Raw genomic sequence first — 22,353 nt, forward strand, 5'->3', positions numbered from 1 at the left:
AAATGGGTATTTCACCATCACACTGGTTGTGTGGTCCTTTTTGTAAGTCACAAGATTTTGAATGCCATCTATTTGTGTCTTCAATAGGTCTAGTTTTGTGCAGTGGTGTTATGATCTCCTTGTAGCCGTGATCTTGGATTTTTGGGTTGCAGCATTTTTTTACTTTGTATGTGGCAGCTTTGTGCAATGAGGAGATCCTTGGGTCTCCACCATTTCACTATGTGCAATTGAGGATAGTTGTAGGCCTTTGAAGCAACTATAGTAATTGTAGATTTATACTTCTTTTGCCTAGATGATGTGGATTGTTTCCAATGTGTACATCTTCATGGCCTCTTAGCTTTGGCATTCCCTGACTGCATTCTATAACCTATAATATGGAATTGGTAGCTACAAATCTCTTTGGCCATTACTTATCTAGTTAATGAATTTTGGGTGGTCATCCATCCTTTTAACTCATTGACCATTGTGATTGGCTTTCTACCCATGTATGTTTGTTACCTACACTTAGCTAATGGGTGTTGACAAATGCCTTTGGCAATAGAAGATGTTTTGATTTTTATTTTTGTTCTCTCTAGTGAGGGAAATTTCAAGTGGTACACATTCAATTTCTTACTTGTAGACTAATATGGTGAATCGTTCTTTAGCGCTTTGTAGCAAACTTTTGCTATCTCTTCCCTCTTATATGCCATTGAAATTAGCTGATGTATATGCATATGGGCTTGCAAGATTAGAGGCATTGAAAAGGTCAACTTTAGCATTTCCCTTCTCTTGTAGTTATCCTTGGTGATGCGAAAGATTCGTAGCACTAGATTTTTTAGTTGCGAAGATATCAAGGCTACTATTGGCTCTATTTGGTCCACTAGTGGTACATGTCTTTGGGGCTTTGATTGTCCTACAAGAGATGAGAAGAGTTTAATACTTTTGCTATAACATTGACATTATGCCCAGGAAGAACTGCTTCCTCTAGCATATCCCTAAGAGCCATCACTTGAAGTTCCACCTTTTCTAACTGCTTTCTAACTGCTACCATTGCACTGAACCCTCTTTTATGGAGAAGTTGTCCTAATCTACTCTAAATTTGACCATGTTACACTTAGCTTTTTGATCAAGTAGAGTTGAGCAGTGGATGCTAGCTCCATTGGAACAATTTGGTACAATTCCAATCATTATAGTAAGTATAAGTGTGTGGATAGAGGTTGTTGCAGCTTTTTCACTGGGTACCACATGTCATAAGGTGCTAGCGGAGGCGGACCTCCAGCATTCAATTAGATTTAAGACCAAATTTGAAATCTGTCCTCCTTCCCCCACTTAAATATAGGATGTGCCTTGCACCCATGAACCCCAAGAACATGAACAAGCATGGAGAATTCTGAATTGAAAATAGGAGGTCCACTATCAACCCTAATGGATTAACAAAGCACTAATCCTGTGTGGCTCTGGTACCAACTATTATTTGTTGGGAGACCTTTTTATTATGATTAATTTCACAATACATGAGAGATAAATAAGACAAAATGAACAAGATTATTGATAATGATAAGTAGAGAGAGAGAGAGAGAGAGAGAGAGAGAGAGATCTTAAGTGAACCAATTCAAGGATAATAACATGAAGCCTCATCATCCAATTTAATTGGCACAAAAAGCTCTTTATATGTATTTCATAGAGGAGTGGCAATAATTGTGCCTTAGTAAACTAAGACCCACATAGGACCTAAAACCTTCCTCTGGTGAAAGGGATGCATGTGCTTTAGAATCTAATTCACCCACTAAGTGACGATTGATCAAAGAGAAAACGCTTGTGTGTGTTATACAACCTTATATCAATTTAAACCATTCACTCCCTCTACTTTCTTCAACTTGATGCTCCAAGTCTCCTTAAATTACAAATCCCAACCCTCATCCATCTCTCTCATTCAATGGATACAATGTCCCCAACTTTGAGTCTCTCCAAACTTTAAAGTAAGAGAATCAAAGTCCAAATGGAAGTGGGGTGGTGGTACACTACGCATAACAAGAAAGCACTACCAAGGAAAAAGAATATGACTGAAGAGAAGATAAGAGAGCACATGCTTTAAGAGTCAAAAGCACCAATTCATTAGGAGATCCATTACAAACAAGGTAGACATTATGTCTAACTCAGATGGACAATGTACAACATCACTTATGGAAAAGTTAAAAGAAATGCTTTTAACTTTTTGAAGAAGAGGTTGAATTACAAAGCTGAAGGAGAGTTACCACTTGTGAGTTAAAACCGTCGCTCTCTCTCTCTTAGACCCTAAGTCGAGCTTTGTTCTTTATATGTAATGTGGGGGCATACCTCACCTTATTAAAGAAACCCACTATCTCGTGCTTTGTGAGGGGCCCTTGTGGTATTGCTCATTACAATCATGGTACATTCTTTTGGGATTTTCAACTCCAATCTTGCTCTATAATGCTCATCATTTGGCACAAGGTTTATTACAATAGAAAAGCACAAAGTCGGTGAAAAATAGAGACCCAATCCAAAAAGAGAAATGATAGGAACCACATAAAGTTTAAAGGAAATTAGATGCTAAAAGAGCTAAGAAACAGTTCAGAGAGAGAGAGAGAGAGAGAGAGAGAGAGAGAGAGAGAGAGAGAGAGCATGAAAAGCAAGGCCAAAGAAATTTTAAATAGGAATTTTAACTCCCTTTCATGAGAGAGAGAGAGAGAGAGAGAGAGAGAGAGAGAGAGGAAACCAAGATTCAAATAGTAGTGAATAGTATAACAAGCCCTTCCTTAAGGAAGGGCTTGTTGCTTAAGAATGGGTATATACTAAAATGTTCCAATTTAAGGAACCTTGTGACTCTCGGAGGCAAAATTGTGTTGGTATGCATGAGGGCTAGTCTTCACTGACAGTATTTAAGACCAAGGGGATGGTAACCTTGCGGTGTCTCCCTCCATCAACCCAAGTGAGGCTCCCAAAGACATAGTCATCCTCTGCCTTGAGGACCTTAAATTTCACGATAAATGACAATGTTTGGCCATAGTGTGTGAATGCAAGCCTATTTGGCACCACCTTCACCTCCACGCCAATGGGGGCCTTTACTCGTGCATGATACACGATATTTTGCAAGCCCACATTTGTGACACTCCTCATGACACTTCGAGTACCTGCAGGTGACACCCTATCCAATGCAAACAACGAAAATATCGAATTAGAAAACTTTTGGAGAAGCTTGATTCAAAGCAAATCATAATTTTCATTCTTTTTTTCCATCATAAGACTTTAAAATAAAATTTGGAGTAATAATGGCGCTCGAAAGGGGCATCTCCTAACGGAATATCAACCCATTTCTCCGAAGATGTCATTGTAAGCAATCCCTGCACTTAGATGCAATTAAAATGCAAAGAATGCATAGAAGAGGAACAAGAAAAGAAGAGAATGGAACATATGCATGCACTGTAGCCATCTCCCTTGACTCTCCACTTTCCAAGTACCACACAACTCTTGGCCTTCCATATACTCCACACTCTATAACCTTCACATTCACATTTGATTTGCCTTGTTAACACTTTTTTTTTAAAATCATTTTTCCTAAATGGTGGGGACCTACTCCTATTACCCATAGTGATCTCCATTATCATGATTAAGCTAGTTTCAAATTGATAAAAAGGCTGTGCCTCTCAGAACATGATATTGCCTTGCATGATTTTCCTATCATAATCCATAGTCCCTCTTGTCATCTTAGTAGCTTGAAGGGGAGGATTATTGATTATGGAGGCATGCTGCATTGCTTAAAATATCAACAAAAATAGATGCAAAAGACATTTAAGAGAGGCATTTGGCAATTGGTTTATGATTTTAACAATGAGGGGCAACCTAAGCAACCCAAACCCCAGTGGCATGTGCAGCTCTCTCTCTCTCTCTCTCTCTCTCTCAAGGGATGGGGGAACATACCTGGATAAGGTGATAGCAGGGTAGTTGAGGTCGGCAGGAACAGGAGCAGAGGAGGGGCATGCTGACCTCTTGTCTCCTGTGATGAGCTGAAGCGTGGAAGAGTCGTAGCCACTACCACACAAAAATTTGAGAATGTCTGTAGCATCACTGTCATAGACAAGGCCAGGGTTTTGGGCTTTCCTAGGATGCACTTGTCCTCCCCCTATCTCAAACGCATTGGCCATCTTCCCACTTGGCATTGACTTGATCACTTTGTTCTCATTATCCCTGCTCACAGCTGCACCATCCTTGTAAGGGGAAACCAAAATTATCACACTAAGTGTGCAAATGTGCGAGTGTAGTGTGTGCGCCTTATCAGTATCTCGCATGGGGGGTCCTTCATGGAGAGATCCATGGTTGAGAATAGGCGTTGCGAGTCCGGTGTGATCTCGATCATTAGATCAGGTCAATGAACTAGAGGTAAACCAGGGTGTTTACCCCTAGTTCACCGACCCAATCCAACCATTCATGTCGGCTCCAACCCCGTGCGGCGCCTATTGTCAACTATGATCCCTCCCTACTCACCCTGTGGCATTCATGTGTGTGTGTTTGTGAGAACATTTTAGCTTTTGACTTGATGCAACGAAGAGTAAGGCTGTCTACTTTCTACGATGAACTAACTTAACCTATATACAAAGTAGATCATGAAATGCTTTTGAAGGACTAGGTAGCATTGAATGCTTGAATGTAGAGAGTAACCCATACCAGTGGTCATCATGGCAGACTTGATTGCTGCTGGGCTCCACGTGGGGTTTGATGCTTTCAGCAACAAAGCAACCCCCGCTATATGCGGCGCAGCCATGGAGGTTCCAGATACAATGTTGTAATCAATCTCCATGTTCATTGGAGACCATGCAGCCAAAATGTTGAGTCCAGGAGCCGCAATGTCCGGCTAAACATGAAAGAAACTCGAGGCAAGTTCATCAGAATAAGTCTTGATACATCAAAATTTTCCATAACTTTACTAGCCATATCATGCTTTTGATTGAATAGCATACAAGCTTTGACATGCTTTTTGAATTTTTCCCATAAGTTGTGGCAACAATGATGATTTTATCATCGGGTGGTTAGGTGTTCAAGTCCCATTGAGACTATCCATAGTTTCCCGAAGGACGTGTAATGTGTGTGAGTGGGGGGTGTGTGTCCTTTCTAGGCTAATCAATAACAAAAAAAATGCTATATTGACAAAATGTGCTTATGAATAAACGAGTCTCTTCAAAATCTGCAAGCTTTAATGAGCCAAAAAATGCTTAGCATTGTAATCCAAACCTTGCCTATGGCATCACATGTGACTAGATGGTTTAGACATGTAAAGAAAATCTAACTTTGCACAGTGCTACACAAGAATCAGAGGACTGTACTTATGTAAGAACATCACATCAAGTGATTGACATTCACCTTGAGAACATCAGGAGTAATTGTGTTAGGACCTCGGGAGGAAAAGACCGACACTGCAGGGGCTGGTCGAACACCAACCACAGTTTTGGGAGGAGTGATAAGGGCTGTGGGGTTTCTGGGGAAAAAATAAAATCAAGTTAATATCTCCAGCTTGCAATACTTAATATGAAGAACAGCATGCAAAACACATTTAGAAGGACAAACAAGTTATACTATGGCCTAACTTTTGTATTTAGAAAGAGAAATTTAAAATACGCGCACACACAGAGAAGAGAGAACTCGTGTCAAAGGAAGAGTAATTACAATGTGTTAAAAGTTTTTATTCAAACGAAATTGAAATATAAGACTTATGGCTTTCATTTCGAAAACGTGATCTGATCATATATGATCAACACATTCTAGCCATTGTTTTAAGCACCTCAGGTAGCAATCATACGATTATGTGTTAGAAAGCGGTCCCGCATGCACCAGTAATTTATATAATATAATGTTGTGGTCACGCAAAGCATAGTTATCAGTAAGATTTACTGATGCAACTATGCCAAAATCGGTATAGTTACAAAAGGCCTTGCATAGTTGCATAAAAGAAAAACAAGTGGTGCACGTGTGACCATGGATGAGGCTCAGAAAATAACTGATCTTAACTATGCAATCGACTGACCACTCCCTAACCAGTGCAACTATGCTGGAATCGGCACAGTTACAAGAAGGCTTGCATAGTTGCACATAAGACGAGTAACTGGTGCACGTGTGACCATGCAAAAGAAAAAAAATTAACTGATAACTATGCATTGCATGACCACTGCATTACAAGAAACAAGAAATGGGTTGAAGACAACGAACCTGGTAGAGTTGAGGTAGGAGAGGATGGTTTGGCCACCTTTGTTTCCCACGATTGCGCCTGCTACCACAAAGGAGACGCCCATCGCACGGTCCAGCTCATCAACTAAAATCATGCCAACGCCTCCCGCCGCTTGCACCACCTTGCTCTTGCCCAGCTTGGACTCCTCCACATCCTGCGGGTGCCGGCAAACCACCACCTTCCCCCTCACATGCCTTGCATCCAACGACCCATTCGTACAAGAGCTGCCACCAAACCACTCCATAAGCTACCACCCTCCCCACAGGAAAACCGCCTATTGCCACAATACAAGTTACTTCAAATTTACCTGGATTGTTGGGTAGTGAAGGAGGCTGCCCCGACCTCTGCCCCGTACACCAGCTCCGCTTTCGCTTTCATTTGCTCCATCGCCAAGGACTCGCCCTATCATCCATGACATCAATCCTGCTTGAGGGCCTACTTAAAAAATGCAGAGCATAAAATTCACTAAGAGATGCCATGCACATTTATACAACGTGAGTAAGAGATGTCATTCACATTCATAGCCAATAAGTAAAGTGGATTGGGTCAGAGATGTCATACACATGCATGCTCATTTCACACTTCATCGAGCAGCTACAACGGAGCGACGCACACTATCGATAACTTTGACATCGCTCTACCAGGGAATGAATAGGGCCAATTACATTCAACATTCCAAGTTTTTAACAGAAAGGACTCTATAGATAACTCAATGGTCATTTCACACTTCATATGGCTCCAAGGCGAGATTTACAACACGATAACCTTAATGTATAGCCCCATTGTGGATCACCATACACATAATTAAGCCTTTAGAGGTTTGAGAAGAAAAAAAATGTAGCCGAGTAACGATGCAAAACAATGAGTCCTTGTCGGTCTCCACAAATACTAATACCTTGACTATAGATGTGTTATATTAGACCAAATACATGACATATGCCAATCATGATACCAAATTCCAATCCATACCACTGTGATATACAAAGTCGCGGCATGCTATGCAGTTGTTCTAGCTAGCTTACAGACAGACATCATCCATCAAGACATAAATCGTCTCATCTAGCACATCAAATGTGGCCCTACCTCATGCAATTCACATGCATTCCTATGCTCTTAACTTTGATAATGTCATTTTTCAGGAGATTGACATGCATTCCTTGCAACATGATGCTCTTACTTCACCATAACCAACACGATTCGCATGCTTCTATATGCATGTTTGACCTTAGGCAAAATATAGGAGTGGATGTCGAAATTAGATACCCTAGCAATACACCTCAAAAAGCTTAAGTTTGACACAATATGTAATATTAAGCAATGCTAGGTGCTGAGTTATGTAGCTAAGAAACCAATCCGTGTTTGCTAGTACCTCCAAGTGGATGCCATTTCCAAGAATAATGCTTGAAGAGAAGTCTCGATCGATTGAAGTGGATGCCACCGTAAGTAACCATGGTGCTACATTCGTAGCGCTAGAATCGGAGGGCCCATTGTTGCCCACTGACCCAACCACACTGATACCCCTCCTAAAGGCATGGAAAGAACCAATTGAGATAGCATCCATAAAATAGTCATTTTGTGGAGCATCTGGTCCAAGAGACAACGAAATAACATCCACCCCATCTTTTATTGCATCATCAAATGCTGCAAGGAGATCTGCGTCAAAGCAACCTGGGCTCCAACACACCTTATAGACTGCTATTCTAGCTCTTGGGGCTCCTCCTCTTGCTCTTCCACTGGCCAAACCTCGCAAGTTCATGTTTTTCACAAGCCTAAGAATGCCCAAACAAAAGCATGTCAATAATAAAATCTAAAGCAAGTGAATTATACCACATTTTTAACAATAAAAGTGAACAAGATGGATGCAAAATTACATATCTCACCTATACAAAAACAATGGTACTAATTTTTTTTTAAAGGCATTTTTTCCATCATATGGAGGATTAGATTTTCATGAGTCTGTCATTAGAAGGGCTTCTTAAAAAATGTCTCTCTATCACAAGAAGATTTAGAAATTTTCTCATGTAGGAAAAGGGAGACTTTTTCAGTGTTTTTCATACAATGCATAACATCATGAGCTTCTGCTCGGGAGGCACCGCATACCTAGCTAGGTATGCCGTGCCTCCCTCCCTCACAGAAGCTCATGATGTTGCGTTAAGTCATAATGTGGGAATTATTGTTAGAATCTGTCCAAAACTTCTTGTGATATAAGAAAAGGGAATAAAAGAGGGTACTTCTCAATGGAAGGGGAGTCCATCAAGAGTCCATCTAATTTAGAACATAGGGACATGCTATGACATTGAAAACGAAAAAATAGTATGTAAAATATGTAGACTTCTGTATTTCCAAAACGGTAGTAGAGAATGTTGTAACCTAGATTAAAGTCTATTTATTCTTATATTAAATTTACAATAAGTTACAAATGGTATACCTAATGGCTTCAGAATATATATATTCACTACTTACATAGTGCAAGGACACTCTAGAGAGAAGAAAATGCTAAAGGAAAATTAAGCAAGAAAAACACAAATGTAATAATGTGCACTCGACCATCTCTCTTTAGATAAAGACAAAAAGTCTTTTGACTTTCCACTTCTTGTCGATATTTTGAAAGGCTTTTTAATTTTCCGAGATTGAGGAGACCTAATTAGTCTTGTATTGTTCCTAACACGCTCCGTTCTTATATTCTTCACCCGACGTGTCCCTAAGTTACAACAACTGGCGTGTACTTCTGTGATAATTTGTAATTAGAAGGGGAATATGAAAGTATGCCTTTCCATTGGGAAAGGGACTCCATACCCATAGCCTTTCTTTTCAAAGAACAGGGAGCCCTTGAAATCTGTCCTGACATAGGTGCTAGTAATGTAGATCTGCAACAATTTGACTCGTAGTGGGAATTGAACTCAAAACGGCATCAAAACTTAAAAGCCCGTTGGAACTTGGCAAAGTATGCAGGTACGGCATGCAAGCAGCACATGCAACGTTCATATAAAGGTGAACGTTGCAAAAAAGGAGGGATGGAAGCGATTGAAGAGACTGGCGTGTGGCAGTGGGTGAAAGGGAGAGTTGGCGTGTGAAACCAGCCCGGACGGCGGACACTGACTACATAGTGAATGGGGGTGGGGGAGCTTATTTACCTGCCAGCGGCAGTGGAGGCCGTGTGGGTCCCGTGGCCCATTGTGTCCCTTGCTGACCTTACGTCACTTCCCCCCTCCCTCCTGGACACCATCGGCCCCACCTGCTCTTCCATCCCTTTCAAGTAATATTTTGCGCCAATCAGCTTCCTGGAAAAATGGAAATGCAAATGGTCAAATTAAAACGCTCAAAAAACTCGGAAAACAATTAAGGACTACATTTATTTACTATTAGCACGCGACGTATGGAATATTTAATACGCACAGAAACGCTCGCCCACCGTTATGCATAGAAATAAGTAATCTGGATTCTGGAAGTTTTTTACCACAGTAAATTTACCTTCAGTAATGAGCTTCCGCGTACTCCAAAAAAAAAAAAAAACACTTCGGAATTTAAGTAACAAGTACCAAGAATTTTGCTATAAATTCAGCAGTTTTTCCAACTCGAGCCTGGATTAAACAACACAAGAGAACTGAACTCTAGTTTTTACCCCTCACTTTCCAAGGATGCATTGGAAACAAAATCAGTGCTGCCCCTGTGCTCACACAACCTGCTTTGTAGTGTACATTTCCCATATGATTCCAAGAATCTAATTTTACTATTTTAGTTGACCTCAAAGAATAAGGTAAACCTTCTGGTAAATCCTGGTAAGCATAAGTGTTTTTGTCTTGCTAGATTGTAATTATTGCCAACATTGTAGAGGGCCTCATCTTCAATTCCCATTTTCATTTCTTAAGGTTCAAACTTAACCCCCATTACACTCTTTATATTTTCAAACAAGGAAGTAGCCATCCAATGTTCCCAAGGAAAGGGTGCCTAGGCTTCCAAGAAGCTGGCTTAAATCTCTTAATGGACAACTTATTATGAATGAAAAGATACAAAGAATGAAAATTGCAAAACTCCAATTTAAACCTTCGCTTTTTTTCTCGTGGAAAGTGCAAGAAGCATGGAAAGCTTTGACTATCGACAAATCTCTCTCTCTCTAAGAAGATCAACCCCTCCAAAAGATCTCTACCACCAATATACAGATAACATTGCCATGGAAAATCGGTCCATCAATGTACAAAATGTGAGACTTCAAGTGTGTAGCATACTATCGAAACAAGCTTAATTTCAACATAGGACACAACTTCTTTAACCATAACCATAATTTTGACATAAGGCACAACAACTTTTTCTCAATAAGGGTCTCATAAGAACAAGTAAGAATTTTCTAACCGATTGCACATTTTTCTTGTGAAATTTTCTCCTTCCATACAACCTCCCTTCCATCGTGAAGGAATAGGTGGCATCTTGTAATCATTGAAGCTCTCTGACTCAGGCCAAATGCCTGAAAAGAAGTGAGAAGCTACTTCAGTGCCTCATAATATCTAGAGACTACAATGCTAATTAGTACATACATTCAAAGAAATGTATACATGGCTATTGGCAATGTCACGATCAACCACATGCTTGAGCTTAGAAACAATGCACACGGACAGAAAACTTGATCGATTTTAGAAGGGAGAATCTATATTGGGAGCGGGGGGGGGGGGGGGGGGAAGGCATAAAATAGATTCTATGTCCAAGAAGAAAGCATATTGCAATATTTCAATTCTCACTCAACCGCTAGCTCTGGCATTTGTAAATCATTCATTGCCGTTGATAATGGGACTTGATCAAACTATGTGAGCTTGACAATGACATTTTGATAATACTTTTCTCACATTTAGTAATAGCTACTCTAATTTCCAACATCAAAGTAAGTAAAATCGACATCATTCACGACTAGCATTTTGGACTTTCATCCAAAACCTCATGATATAGGTTTGAATTTATTAGTAAGTAAGGCTTGCTTTCACACATGTGCATGAGACAAGCACAACAGTACCATATAACATCAATACATGCCAAACAAAGTGAATAGTCACAATGGCCTACATAAGATGATAGAGAGCTTTGTATGGCCCCCTTGTTATGTACCTTCTCAAAACAGTAAGTGAGATTTTGAGTGTGCTGGCCCGTAGTATCTCTTAAACACTCCATCAAAATAGGAAACAAGGTGAGTCACAATGGCCTACACATTAGGATGAGAAAGTGTGTGTGATCCGCTATTCAATGCTCCTCTTAAAAGAAATAGGCAAACAAATGTCAACTATCTCTCGTGGTGGCCTACATATACAACAAAAGTGCTTAGCTAGTGTATTTCTTACAAAAAAAATAGGACGGAAAAAAGTGTCATCATTAATTTGCTATGCGATGATCGGTAAGCTTTACCCTATGTCCACAATTGCTCCCGAGAATACAATGCTTTGCTAAGGCCTTAATAGGACAAAAATATCACGATGAGTTACACTTTCAACATGACCAAGGTACAAGCATAGCACAAGATGCGCACATCAAGGTATGTTACAATTCTCAAAATAACAAGAGTTTAAGGAGCCAAAAGTTTATGCTTATGATAAAAAATTGAAGAGGCAAAGGTGAAACCTGTGTCAAAAACACCCAAGATGACCTTATGGTGTCTAGAGCTGTGTGGAATTCCTCCCATCTCTGACATGGGCAAGCCAAGAAATTGCCAAGAGCGGGTGGTATGGAGGTGCCTCACCTCGCTCTTGAAAACCTTTACCACATCCTCTCTACCTGCATAGAAAATGTTGTAAGGGATGTCATATAAGTAATGGTGAACTAAACGCTCTTGGTATTAAACATCGATTAGAACAAAATTGGCATGTATGTAGTATCAAGAGAACATAATGATACACCATAAATTCCTTACACTATCATGTGTATGTAAAATATGAGGGTCTTGGATAGGAGAGAAGGTAATTATTATGAAGTATGAAGTATGGCCCCATATTTGGGGGAGACTTTTTTCCATGTATTTTCCTTTTTTTAAACCATGTAAGCAAGTGAGTATATTAGAAAGAACGAGAAGTTACACCCAGTGACCCAAGGGGTGGGTTATCATAAGTAAACATTTGGATATTTTTATTTTTCTGTCGTCGGGGGGGGGGGGTTTGTTAAGTATACAAAAAAACGGTAGGTATAGCATTGCCCCTAGGGATTTTTTCCATTTTTGGTGCATGCAAGTAACATCTCCTCGTCACTATTGATCATAACTCCCTACATGCTCCCCTTAAATATTGCATGCACCATTATGTGGGTCAAGACAAAAATTGTCTTGCATGATGTGGCCTTGAAATTAATCTTTGTCTAAACTAATGATATTTAAAATGTTAGGTCCCTTTCTTATCTGTTGAGCATAAGGGAAAACTAAAATTGCTCTTGATACTTGCTACAAAAACTGGTCACATGCATCCATGGGGGCCACATCGACAATCATTGCTCCAGAAAGCATCTACAAGGGAGAAGAGAAGGGAGAAAAAAGAGGCAGCACAGCAAGCTTATACTTTCATGTTTTTTCATTCATATCTTCAATGGCTTCTGGGGGGGTGCACCGTACAAAATTTTATATATCACATGCGATCAAAGCCTAATAAAAAAACCCGTTACACATTTAGTAGATTGGAATAAAACTACCCCTCTTTCCTCATGCGCCAAAAACTTTTTTTGGAAATTGAATTAAAATGCTCCTCTTGCTTTAACTGATATGAATTATAATATATCATTACGTTGAGTGCACATGATACACCTACAGACCTATGAAGTGCCAAATAGAAATATGTAAAAACTTTTGCAATAGATTGGCTTGAGGATGCCTGTATCTAAGTATCAAGAAAGAGAATCTTCAAAAAAGGAGGATAAGGATGAAAGGATCCTACAAAGTGTGCAAGGCTTTAGATTAGGAGGTAAGGGCAACTAGTTGAGAATAAGAACAATTTATGGGGATTCCACTTTGAGCATTATAAAGGACCTCTAGGTGACAAATGCATTGTCTAGTTATTGGAACAAAGGTATATTACTATTGTTGATTGACCTTGTAAATGTAATAAAGGGTGCACTAAAACTTTAGACAAGGGACAAGGGTCCCCCCACTCCCTTACTTTCATGAGAAATTCGTCAACAAGATGTTTGTGGAGTCCTTTTGTAAAGTGCATGTGGAAAAACCCCAATTTCTTTTGTGAGGTCCCTCTTTAGACTTTCCTCAACCTACAAGAAATCCAAATGTGATAGTCTCCCGATGCTGAATTGTGACACATGTTCAATGTCAAATGTCAAATTCCCAACCCCTCGTACGCCCACTGCTACTTTTTTCTATTGTGATGTTCACCAGTGTGAGCAAACTGAAACCCTGCCGAACCCCACTTACACTCTTGGTCTAGAGCGTTTGAACTAAATCAAACACACCAAGCCTTTAAAAGAGGTGCCTGGACACAATCACTCATACGCAAGTTCTTACTATTTGCTCATGCGGTGAGTTTTGTTTTGTTTTCCCTTTGCAGTGCCCACACCAATGTGGTTGAGACGGGCAAGAAGGCGGGGCCACAATGCCAGACTTGAACCCACTTACTCGTGCATCTCGTACATGAGTGAGGGGCCGGTTCAAGTTCATCGGCATGGAACTTTAGTCTTCCGTGTCAATGGACTCATAGCCTAGAGGTCAAGGTGGTTGCGTGGGGTGTAAGGCCCCAAGCTCAAACCTCGGGAGTAAGGAGCCGAGCTCGAGCTTGGGCGGCAAGTTTCTAGATCTTTCAAATTCAGTTGTGCCTCAAGAAAAAACCGTAGTCTTCCATGTTAATGTTAGGCTTAACGCAATCTAATGGAATGCAATAGGTAAGAATCAAGATACGCATTGGGTGTCTCATTTACATGCTACAAAAATGCAATACGTAAGATAAGCATTGGTTGTCTCATTTACATGCTAAATACAAAAATCAGCGTATGCTCAATGCATGAAAGACACATAGCAAGTCTGTGTATTCAACGGTAAAGTGAACTGAGAAAAGAGAAAACAACACGACGAGTGTTTTGGGAGGTGTTTATTACACAAGAAGTTTTGGACAGATTCCCCACATTATGACTTAACGCAACATCATGAGCTTTTGTGAGGGAGGCACGGCATACCTAGCGAGGTACGATTGGGGGCATGGGACCGCCGGCCCCCCCTAGCTAGGTACGATTGGGGGCAGGGGACCGCCGGCCCGGTGGGAGGGCCGGCGGCATGGGGGGCCGGCGGTCCCATGCCCCCAATCGGTCCCATGCCCCCAATCGTACCTACCTAGGTATGCGGTGCCTCTCGAGTAGAAGCTCATGATGTTATGCATTGTATGAAAAACACTGAAAAAGTCTTTCTTTTCCTACATGAGAAAATTTCTAAATCTTCTTGTGAATTACCTGCTAGAGCTGCGGCCTGCTCCGCTGTAAGCTTGGCAGAGAAGCCTCGAAAAGCGTGCTTGTAGCTGTACACTATTGATTCACGGGCCGCATCCAGGCTGATAACACACAGAATTTAAAAAATATTAAATATTAAATAAAACAATACATAGAACCAGATTAAAACGTCACTTTTGTTAATTCTCGATCTGCAGCAGGCAATCTCATTAAACAGATGGCCAATTAAATGAATATTCTGCGCATTTTCGGTGAAAATGAAATTGGGGAGGAAAAATGAACCTTCCACTGTGGACAGTAGCCAAGACCTCGTGATTCAGCGAAGAGGTGACCTCTGCTTCCTCGTGTACAGAGCTGCCCATGTACACCACATACACCTGCACCCACCCACGACTTTTTTAATTAACCGCTAATCCACCTTATATAAGCTTTGCACAAATAAATGCTCGCTTATCCGTCCTAACCATTTTTCAACCTTACTAAACTCGCACTAACGTCGAGATTAAGTTTTAAAGCTGGAAATGCCCAATTACTTACCTGCTTGCCTGAACCTGACGTCTCCGCCGATGCTGAGGAAGCACCTGTAACCAGCACCAAAAAGGCTACGGCGACGGCAAGAGCCACCATGGAAGCCTAGCTACTAATAATCAATCTTCAGCTGAGGAGTAAGTAGTAGGCAGCTGAGACGCTCCTTCAAAAAAAAAAAGCAAGGATGTGTAGTAGAACAGTGTGTGTGTGTGTGTGTGTGTGTGTGGAGAGAGAGAGAGAGAGGGGAGCTCTCTGAGTGAGTGTGACTATAGCTCCACGCGTTACATAGGAGTGAGGGCTGTCTCGTGTGTGTGTAATGTGTGTGTGTGTGTGTGTGTGAGAGAGAGAGAGAGAGAGAGAGAGAGAGAGAGAGCTTGTGTGAAATGCTTGACAAATGTGAGTGTGCGACAAGGTACATACACCTCAGGTAGCATCATTTAACAACACACTACATGAGCATTGAGATGGTGAAAGTAGGGCGCATGATGGGTGTGTCTGATGATTGATGAGTATGGTATGCGCATCCTGCAGATGCTTATTGCAGCCGATTTCTCAAGTAACAGGCGGAAAAGGAAGACGCCACCCAGATTGTGGAACGGGGCGGCAACACAATAAAAGGCAAAGTTGATGAGGTTTCCCACCCACACAAGTCAAATAGGGAGGCACGAGGGGTGTCGCTTTGAAGGCAAAGGAGGAACAAAAGTCTAACTATATACAACACTAGTATGGCTTCGGCGGCCTCTCTTTCTTTTTCTCTCTCCCTCTTTATCGTGTGCAGAGGGGCTTCTCTCAGTTTTGGAGTTAAGCCTTCATGTCGGAGATTTCAACACGTGTAAAGGGCTCTCCCTTACGCCATATTATGTTAGCTAGATGCCCATTGCCATCTCTCTCCTCACGATTTATACCTTTGGTTTAGGCCTTCACATGGGATCAAGGGCACCTCTCCATTTGACATATGAAGTGATTCTGGCACTAGATCGAATGGGCTACTTGAAGGTAAGTGAGGGCGTCAAAGGGAATGTGATGGCTGCCTACCAACTAGCCGAGAATCAACATATGTCAAGCCTACCCTCGTGCATCTAGTTCCCTGTACCACTTTGGCAGGGACCCCATACACCTTGGCATGGCTCTTAATGGCATGGTTGGCCCACCCCAAGTCGTTACTAAAGCATGGTTAAGTTGCTTAACAACGAGAGCACCCCAATTGCAAAGCATGTCACATTTTACACGCTTGTTAAGCTCCTTAAGCCACATAAAAAGCCACAATAAGAGTATTTTTTTTGTAGTATATAATGAAGGCATGCAACATGGTGATTGAGTGAGTGCCCCTAAAACCCACTAGCATGAGGTGTTCTACGTCAATAAACAATCTTTATGATGATTCATTCCAAGCATATCTCCTCAATTTGTCTATCAAGGCGGCACATGTCATCCACACTAAATCAATATGGTTACTAGTTGACAAGAAACTCAATTTCCGAATGGACTGACTTTCTATATTACTTCTAGAGCCCTTCGATGGTGTAGAGTGCCATCAAGTGCACACGTTAAGAAAGGGAAGGTTTAGTAAGACTACCTACCAACATCAACATTGATGTATAGTGGATCAATGTGCCTACCACATTGGCATGAGCATACGGTGATGAGCATGGTTAGGTGGCACCACAATGTGGTTCATTGTGTTTATTTCTCACAACATGGAGGTAATTGAAAGAGTAAAAAGTGACCAACATGTAGTGAATATCTACGTGAAAGAGGAAAAAGAGAACAAAATGTGGCTTAGATGATGGATTGTGAAATGAGGGAAACTGTAACAATGTGTTACTCTCCCTCCTCCTCTCTCTCATTCTTGATAAACTTCAAGTCCTCTTTGCCAAACCAACTTGGCTTTCCCAATCTCTCTTTGTAGGCCCGATGAACATGGGGAACTCAACATGAAGGATAGAAATACTTGCTCCTTCTTTGATTTGTAGATTTGCCTTCATTTCTTCATAATGATGGCATGCAATAGGAACCTTTTGAAGCATACTAGAATGCTACGAATGAGTTCAAAGAAAATCCGGTCACAACAAGTGAATTCGACACTCAAAAGGAACGTAGTTGAGTTCCATGGATGGAGAGTTCAAGTTTCCAAACCAAAGATTGAAAAGACAAAGACTCTACTAAAAAAGTCGGGAGATGAAACAACAATGGAAGAGACTTATGCAGACAGTGAAAGAAAAACACAATATATTCACATGGTTAATGCACATGCTTGCATAAAAGACAAGAGAACATAGTACTATTTGACACAAGTCAAAGAAAGTAAAAAGAAGAAGGAACTTGTGAAAATGACCAAAAACAAAAAACCAAAACAAGTGAACAATACCCAAAGATCTAAAATACATAACTCAAATCTAAATATTAGGAGTTGACGAGGAGTTTCGGACGACTTAAATGAAGAGTGGTGATAATGGAGCCTCTAGGTACACATACTTAGAGTCTCATTTTGGTTGTCTGCTAGGGAAATGAATTCTCTTTTTACATACAGCTCGACAAGTCCTACTGATTGGTGAGCGAATATTTTCGAGCAAGGCAATAACCGAGCGACTTAATCCTAAGGAAACACTATGGAAGGAAGGAAGGGGAGAGAGAGAGAGAGATTATACCGCCTGGATGAGGACTCCACAAACTAGGTCAAGAAACCATAGGTACTTTGTGGTGACCCTCTCTACATCCTATTAATGGAGACAAGGCCATGTATGAATTGTTGCATATACAAATCAAGCATCTACATTCCTTAGCATTAGAAAAGATGTCCATTTTTGTCATTGTATGTAGATGGACAAACACTTCTTCTATGCACCCCTTATGGTGTTACTCTCACACACTCTAGTGGAAGCAACACTACACTTTGCACGACTACCAATTGCCACACTACCTCTTATCTAAGAGTGCCACCTCCTATGCCATGTGTTAGGACATGTGACCCAACATGTGGCTTGATGCTACACTCTCCTAAGTGCTATATAAGCACACAGCTCATTGTACGAATTAATGCATCCTATCAATCAACCTATTTACTTTGTGTTATTTTGCACTTGATTGCTCACATTAATTTGATGTACTAATAAAGAATGCAATTAATTAATTTCCACCTTGATTACTAGCCTTATAAGTGGTATCCGAGCTTTATTGTGGGGCTCATAAGAATTAGTATTATTTTTATGATAAATATCATTTTATTGATGTGTTTCCTTGTACATGCATGTTAGATATTAAATAGTTCATAAGCTAAATGTCATAGTGTGACTACCCTAGCCATTGAATAAGTTTTTTTTTGTTTTTTTTGTGAAGGACAAGTGGAGGCTTGCATGTTTTTTGTTTTGTTGACTTTTAGCAAAATTGCAAAGGATTCAATTGTTGTATGTCGACGTGTTGGCTTTGTTGGACCTTCTCACGCCAAGAACTCCCTCATCAACGGCCTGCAGGGATTATATTGTTACCATATACATGTGGTAGTGATGTGTGTGAACACACTAGGACCACCGGGGCATTTTTTCCCTCTTTAGGAGGTTTTTTCCCCCGTGCATTGTATATACGCCCATCACTCTAGGGCTATCTATCTTTCCATTGCACACTAAGTAACACACTCTCTATTGTGTGCCTTGAGCTTCCTTCGTCTTCTCCAAGCTGTGTGCGTTTCTCTGCAACCCAAATTCCAACAATTGGTATCAGAGCAGGTTACGTCCTCCCGGGCTTAGTCGCCAGCTGCTCCAGCACACGCCTGCTCACTTTCTCCGATTATAGTGAGGTTTGGCGAGCGTTCGTAGGTCAACAAATATTTTGGGCTACGATGTCTGATTCAGGCTCATTTCGGCCTCCGTTTCCGCTACAGGTAGGTCTGCAGCACATGCAATTTTGTCATTTTGTGCAGAATTTCTGTAAGTGCCGCTTTCTGTATAACAGGTGCCTTATAGTTTTCTACGGTTTGTGCTATATAGCACGTGTTGTTCCCACTCCGTTTCTTCTATTTTGGATAGTTTTCACATCAGGTGCAGCATTTACCATGGCTGACAACAACACAGATGTCTTCAAGATGTTTACTGCTGAGGACAGGTTGGATGGGGACAATTACCCTATGTGGGCTTATATGATGCAACATGTTCTTGTGTCAAAGGGCGTCTGGAATATTGTGCAGGGCATTGATGTACGTCCTGGTTTTGAGGATGTAGGCGATGTTGAGGATGTTGCAGGTCTTGCTGCTATTAGAGTTGTTTTGCCTACGGCAGAACAATCTCGTTGGGATGTAAAGGATGCGCAGTCTCATGCATTGATTGCGTTGTCTGTGAAGCGCACCATTGTTCCTCACATCCGTTCAGCAAAATCTGCAAAACGGGCTTGGGATATTCTAGCAGGTCTATATGCAAGCCACAATGAGGCTAAAATTGCTTTGCTGCGTAAAGAGCTGAGTCAAAGATTATGCATGAGGAAGATGATATGGACACTTTTCTTGCAGGTGTCAAGGATATCAATGAGCGACTTATTTCTGCAGGTGAAGTCATTTCAGACAGTTCCCTTGTGCAGACTGTTCTTGATGCCTTACCAGATTCTTACCAGACGTTTGCTAGTACTTGGAGACTTATGACCCAAGGAAATCCAGAAGTTGTCAAGTTTGATGCATTATGTACATTGTTGTTGCAAGAGTCACTTTCCAGAAAAAACAGGACTAGGCAGCGTGCAGTTGAACAGGCTTTTATTGCTTCTCAAAGAAAGGGTGGTAGCAGCAATGCAGCCACTTCTTATGGTTCTGCTGCGAGTGGCAAAACTTCTGTTCCTAATGCTTCTGCTGGCAGCAATTCGTCTGGAAATTCTGGTGATAAGGGCAAAAAGAAGATGCGTTGCCATTATTGTAAAGCTAATGATCACTTGATCAAGCAGTGTCCTAAGTTGAAGGCCAAAGAGGCTAAGAAGAAAGAGGGTGGTTCCACTGCAAATGCTGGTTCCATTACAAATGCAGCCATTGTTGAGTCTTCTGTGAAAGGAGATTGTGTTGCTGATGTTGATGCAGAATAGGCTTTTAGTGCAGAGTGCACTTACAATCCTGTTGTCCATGATGCATGCTTGTCAGTTTTTGCTGTAGATTCACATGTGTGGTATTTCGACAGTGGTGCTACAAAGCACATTACCTCACATCGTGAATTGTTCACCTCTCTCGAGTCTGTCCCTCATGGGAATTCAGTCACTTGTGCCAACAATGCCTCTTATCCGGTTCAGGGAGTTGGAAAGATTGTGCTTATTGCTGCTAATGAACAGTTCTTTCACACTTGTTGATGCACGTTATGTACCTGGGATCAAGAAGAATCTTTTGTTCGTATCTGCACTTGCTAGACTTGGACTTGTAGTTAAATTTGTGGATGACAGATGTACAGTTCATGATCTCAGTTTTGGTGATGAAATTGTTGCATTTGGCCTTTTGTGCCGTGGGCTGTATAAGTTCACTTTGTATGACAAGTGTGGACAAAATTTTACAAATGCTGTTGCAGATTCAAGGGCTATTTCAAATGCAAAACTTTGGCATGCACGTTTTGGTCATCTGAATTTTGCCAGTTTGTTGCATTTGCAAAAATTTGATATGGCTGCTTCTTTGCCGCCTCTTGAAGCACCTATCAAATATGTTTGTGAAGGCTGTATTTTGGGTAAGATGCAGCGTTCTAAGTTTCCAAAGGATGGTTCAGTTTGGGCCACATGCAGGTTGCAGCTTGTGCATAGTGATGTTTGTGGGCCCATGCAAACTCCATCCTTGGGCAATTACCTTTACTTCATGACTTTCATTGATGATTACTCCAGGCATGCATGGGTATTTTCGCTTAGAGCGAAGTCCGAAGTTTTTATGTGCTTCAAAGAATTTATGGCTATGGCTGAAAATGTCTCAAAATGTACTATGTGCACCCTCCGTTCCGATCGAGCGGGGGAGTATATGTCTCATAATTCAATGCATTTATGGCTAGTCGTGGGATAAAACACCAATGTACAGTGCCTTATACACCTCAGCAAAATGGTGTTGCCGAGAGGAAAAACAGGTCACTTACGAAAATGGCATGACGTATGGTCAAAAGTCAATCTTTGTCGCATTCTTTTTGGCTTGAGGCCATCATGTGTGCCACTTATGTACTAAACAGGTGTCCTACGAAAGCTTTGCAGTCTATTACTCCATATGAAGCATGGCATGATAGAAAGCCTTCTATTGAGCACATGTGTGTTTTTCGCTATTTAGCATATGCTTTGGTGCCACAAACACATCGTAGAAAATTGGATGATAACGCTATCAAATGTATTTTTGTTGGTTATAGTGCTGAAAGCAAAGGTTACAGGTTGTATCATCCGCAAACAAAATGTATTCTGGTTTCACGAGATGTAGTGTTTGTAAAAGATTCTGTTCAGCCCTTGCTATCATGTACTAGAGACAATAATGTAAGCTCACAGGACATTTATGACACTTTGTTGCCTCTTTCCAGTGGTGGAAATGCGAATGTAAGTTCCAATGAGGTAAATGTACAGTCTATGGGGGTTTCTGAAAATGTTAGAATCAGCCTATTACTGATTCGGATGTACATGATGTACTTGATGAGGAAAGGGCTGAAAATGAGCAGGCTAGAGGTATGCCAAAATGGCTGGTGCACACTTTGCGTGACAGTAAATTGGATGCACCTTTGTCTAGTCGTACTCGTTCAGGCTCTTGCCATGCATCTTATGCATCAGATTGTTATGCTTTGGCTGTGTCTAGCTTACATGATGTTGAGGAGCCTCTGTCTCTTGATGAAGCACAGAATTCAGAAAATTGGATGGTTGCCATGCAATTAGAATATGATGCACTTATAGAAAATGACACATGGACTTTATGTGATTTGCCTCCTGGCAAAAAGGCCATTGTTACGTAGTGGGTTTACAAGTTGAAAGGCAAGCCGGATGGTGAGATCGATCGCCATAATGCTCGACTTGTTGCAAAGGGTTATGCACAGCAAAAAGGCATAGATTATGAAGAGACTTTTGCTCCCACTTCTCGTATGACTACTGTGCGTTTTCTATGTGCATTGGCAGCTCATTTTGGTTGGGATGTACATCAATCAGACATTGTTACTGCTTTCTTGAATGGTGACATATTTGAGGAAGTTTATGTAACGCAGCCTCGTGGTTTTGTCAAGAAAGGACAAGAGGACAAA

At 41.1% G+C, this 22,353-nt stretch overlaps 1 protein-coding gene across 1 annotated transcript; it reads right to left on the minus strand.

Moving 5' to 3' along the window:
- Window positions 1-2,069: 2,069 nt before the first annotated feature.
- On the minus strand, window positions 2,070-15,690 carry LOC147433994 (subtilisin-like serine-protease S). Its single transcript, XM_086490624.1, has 13 exons — window positions 15,161-15,690; window positions 14,906-15,000; window positions 14,627-14,724; window positions 11,819-11,971; window positions 10,568-10,679; window positions 9,352-9,498; window positions 7,587-7,986; window positions 6,525-6,619; window positions 6,199-6,441; window positions 5,356-5,470; window positions 4,663-4,849; window positions 3,919-4,195; window positions 2,070-3,145 (listed from the first exon to the last, which is right to left on the minus strand). The coding sequence occupies exons 1-13, from the start codon at window positions 15,248-15,250 to the stop codon at window positions 2,860-2,862; spliced, it is 2,298 nt and encodes a 765-aa protein (XP_086346750.1). The 5' UTR covers window positions 15,251-15,690; the 3' UTR covers window positions 2,070-2,859.
- Window positions 15,691-22,353: the final 6,663 nt, after the last annotated feature.

This window comes from Adiantum capillus-veneris, chromosome 19, assembly GCF_014529385.1.
Source record: "Adiantum capillus-veneris isolate H3 chromosome 19, ASM1452938v2, whole genome shotgun sequence".
Lineage (NCBI taxonomy): Eukaryota > Viridiplantae > Streptophyta > Polypodiopsida > Polypodiales > Pteridaceae > Adiantum > Adiantum capillus-veneris.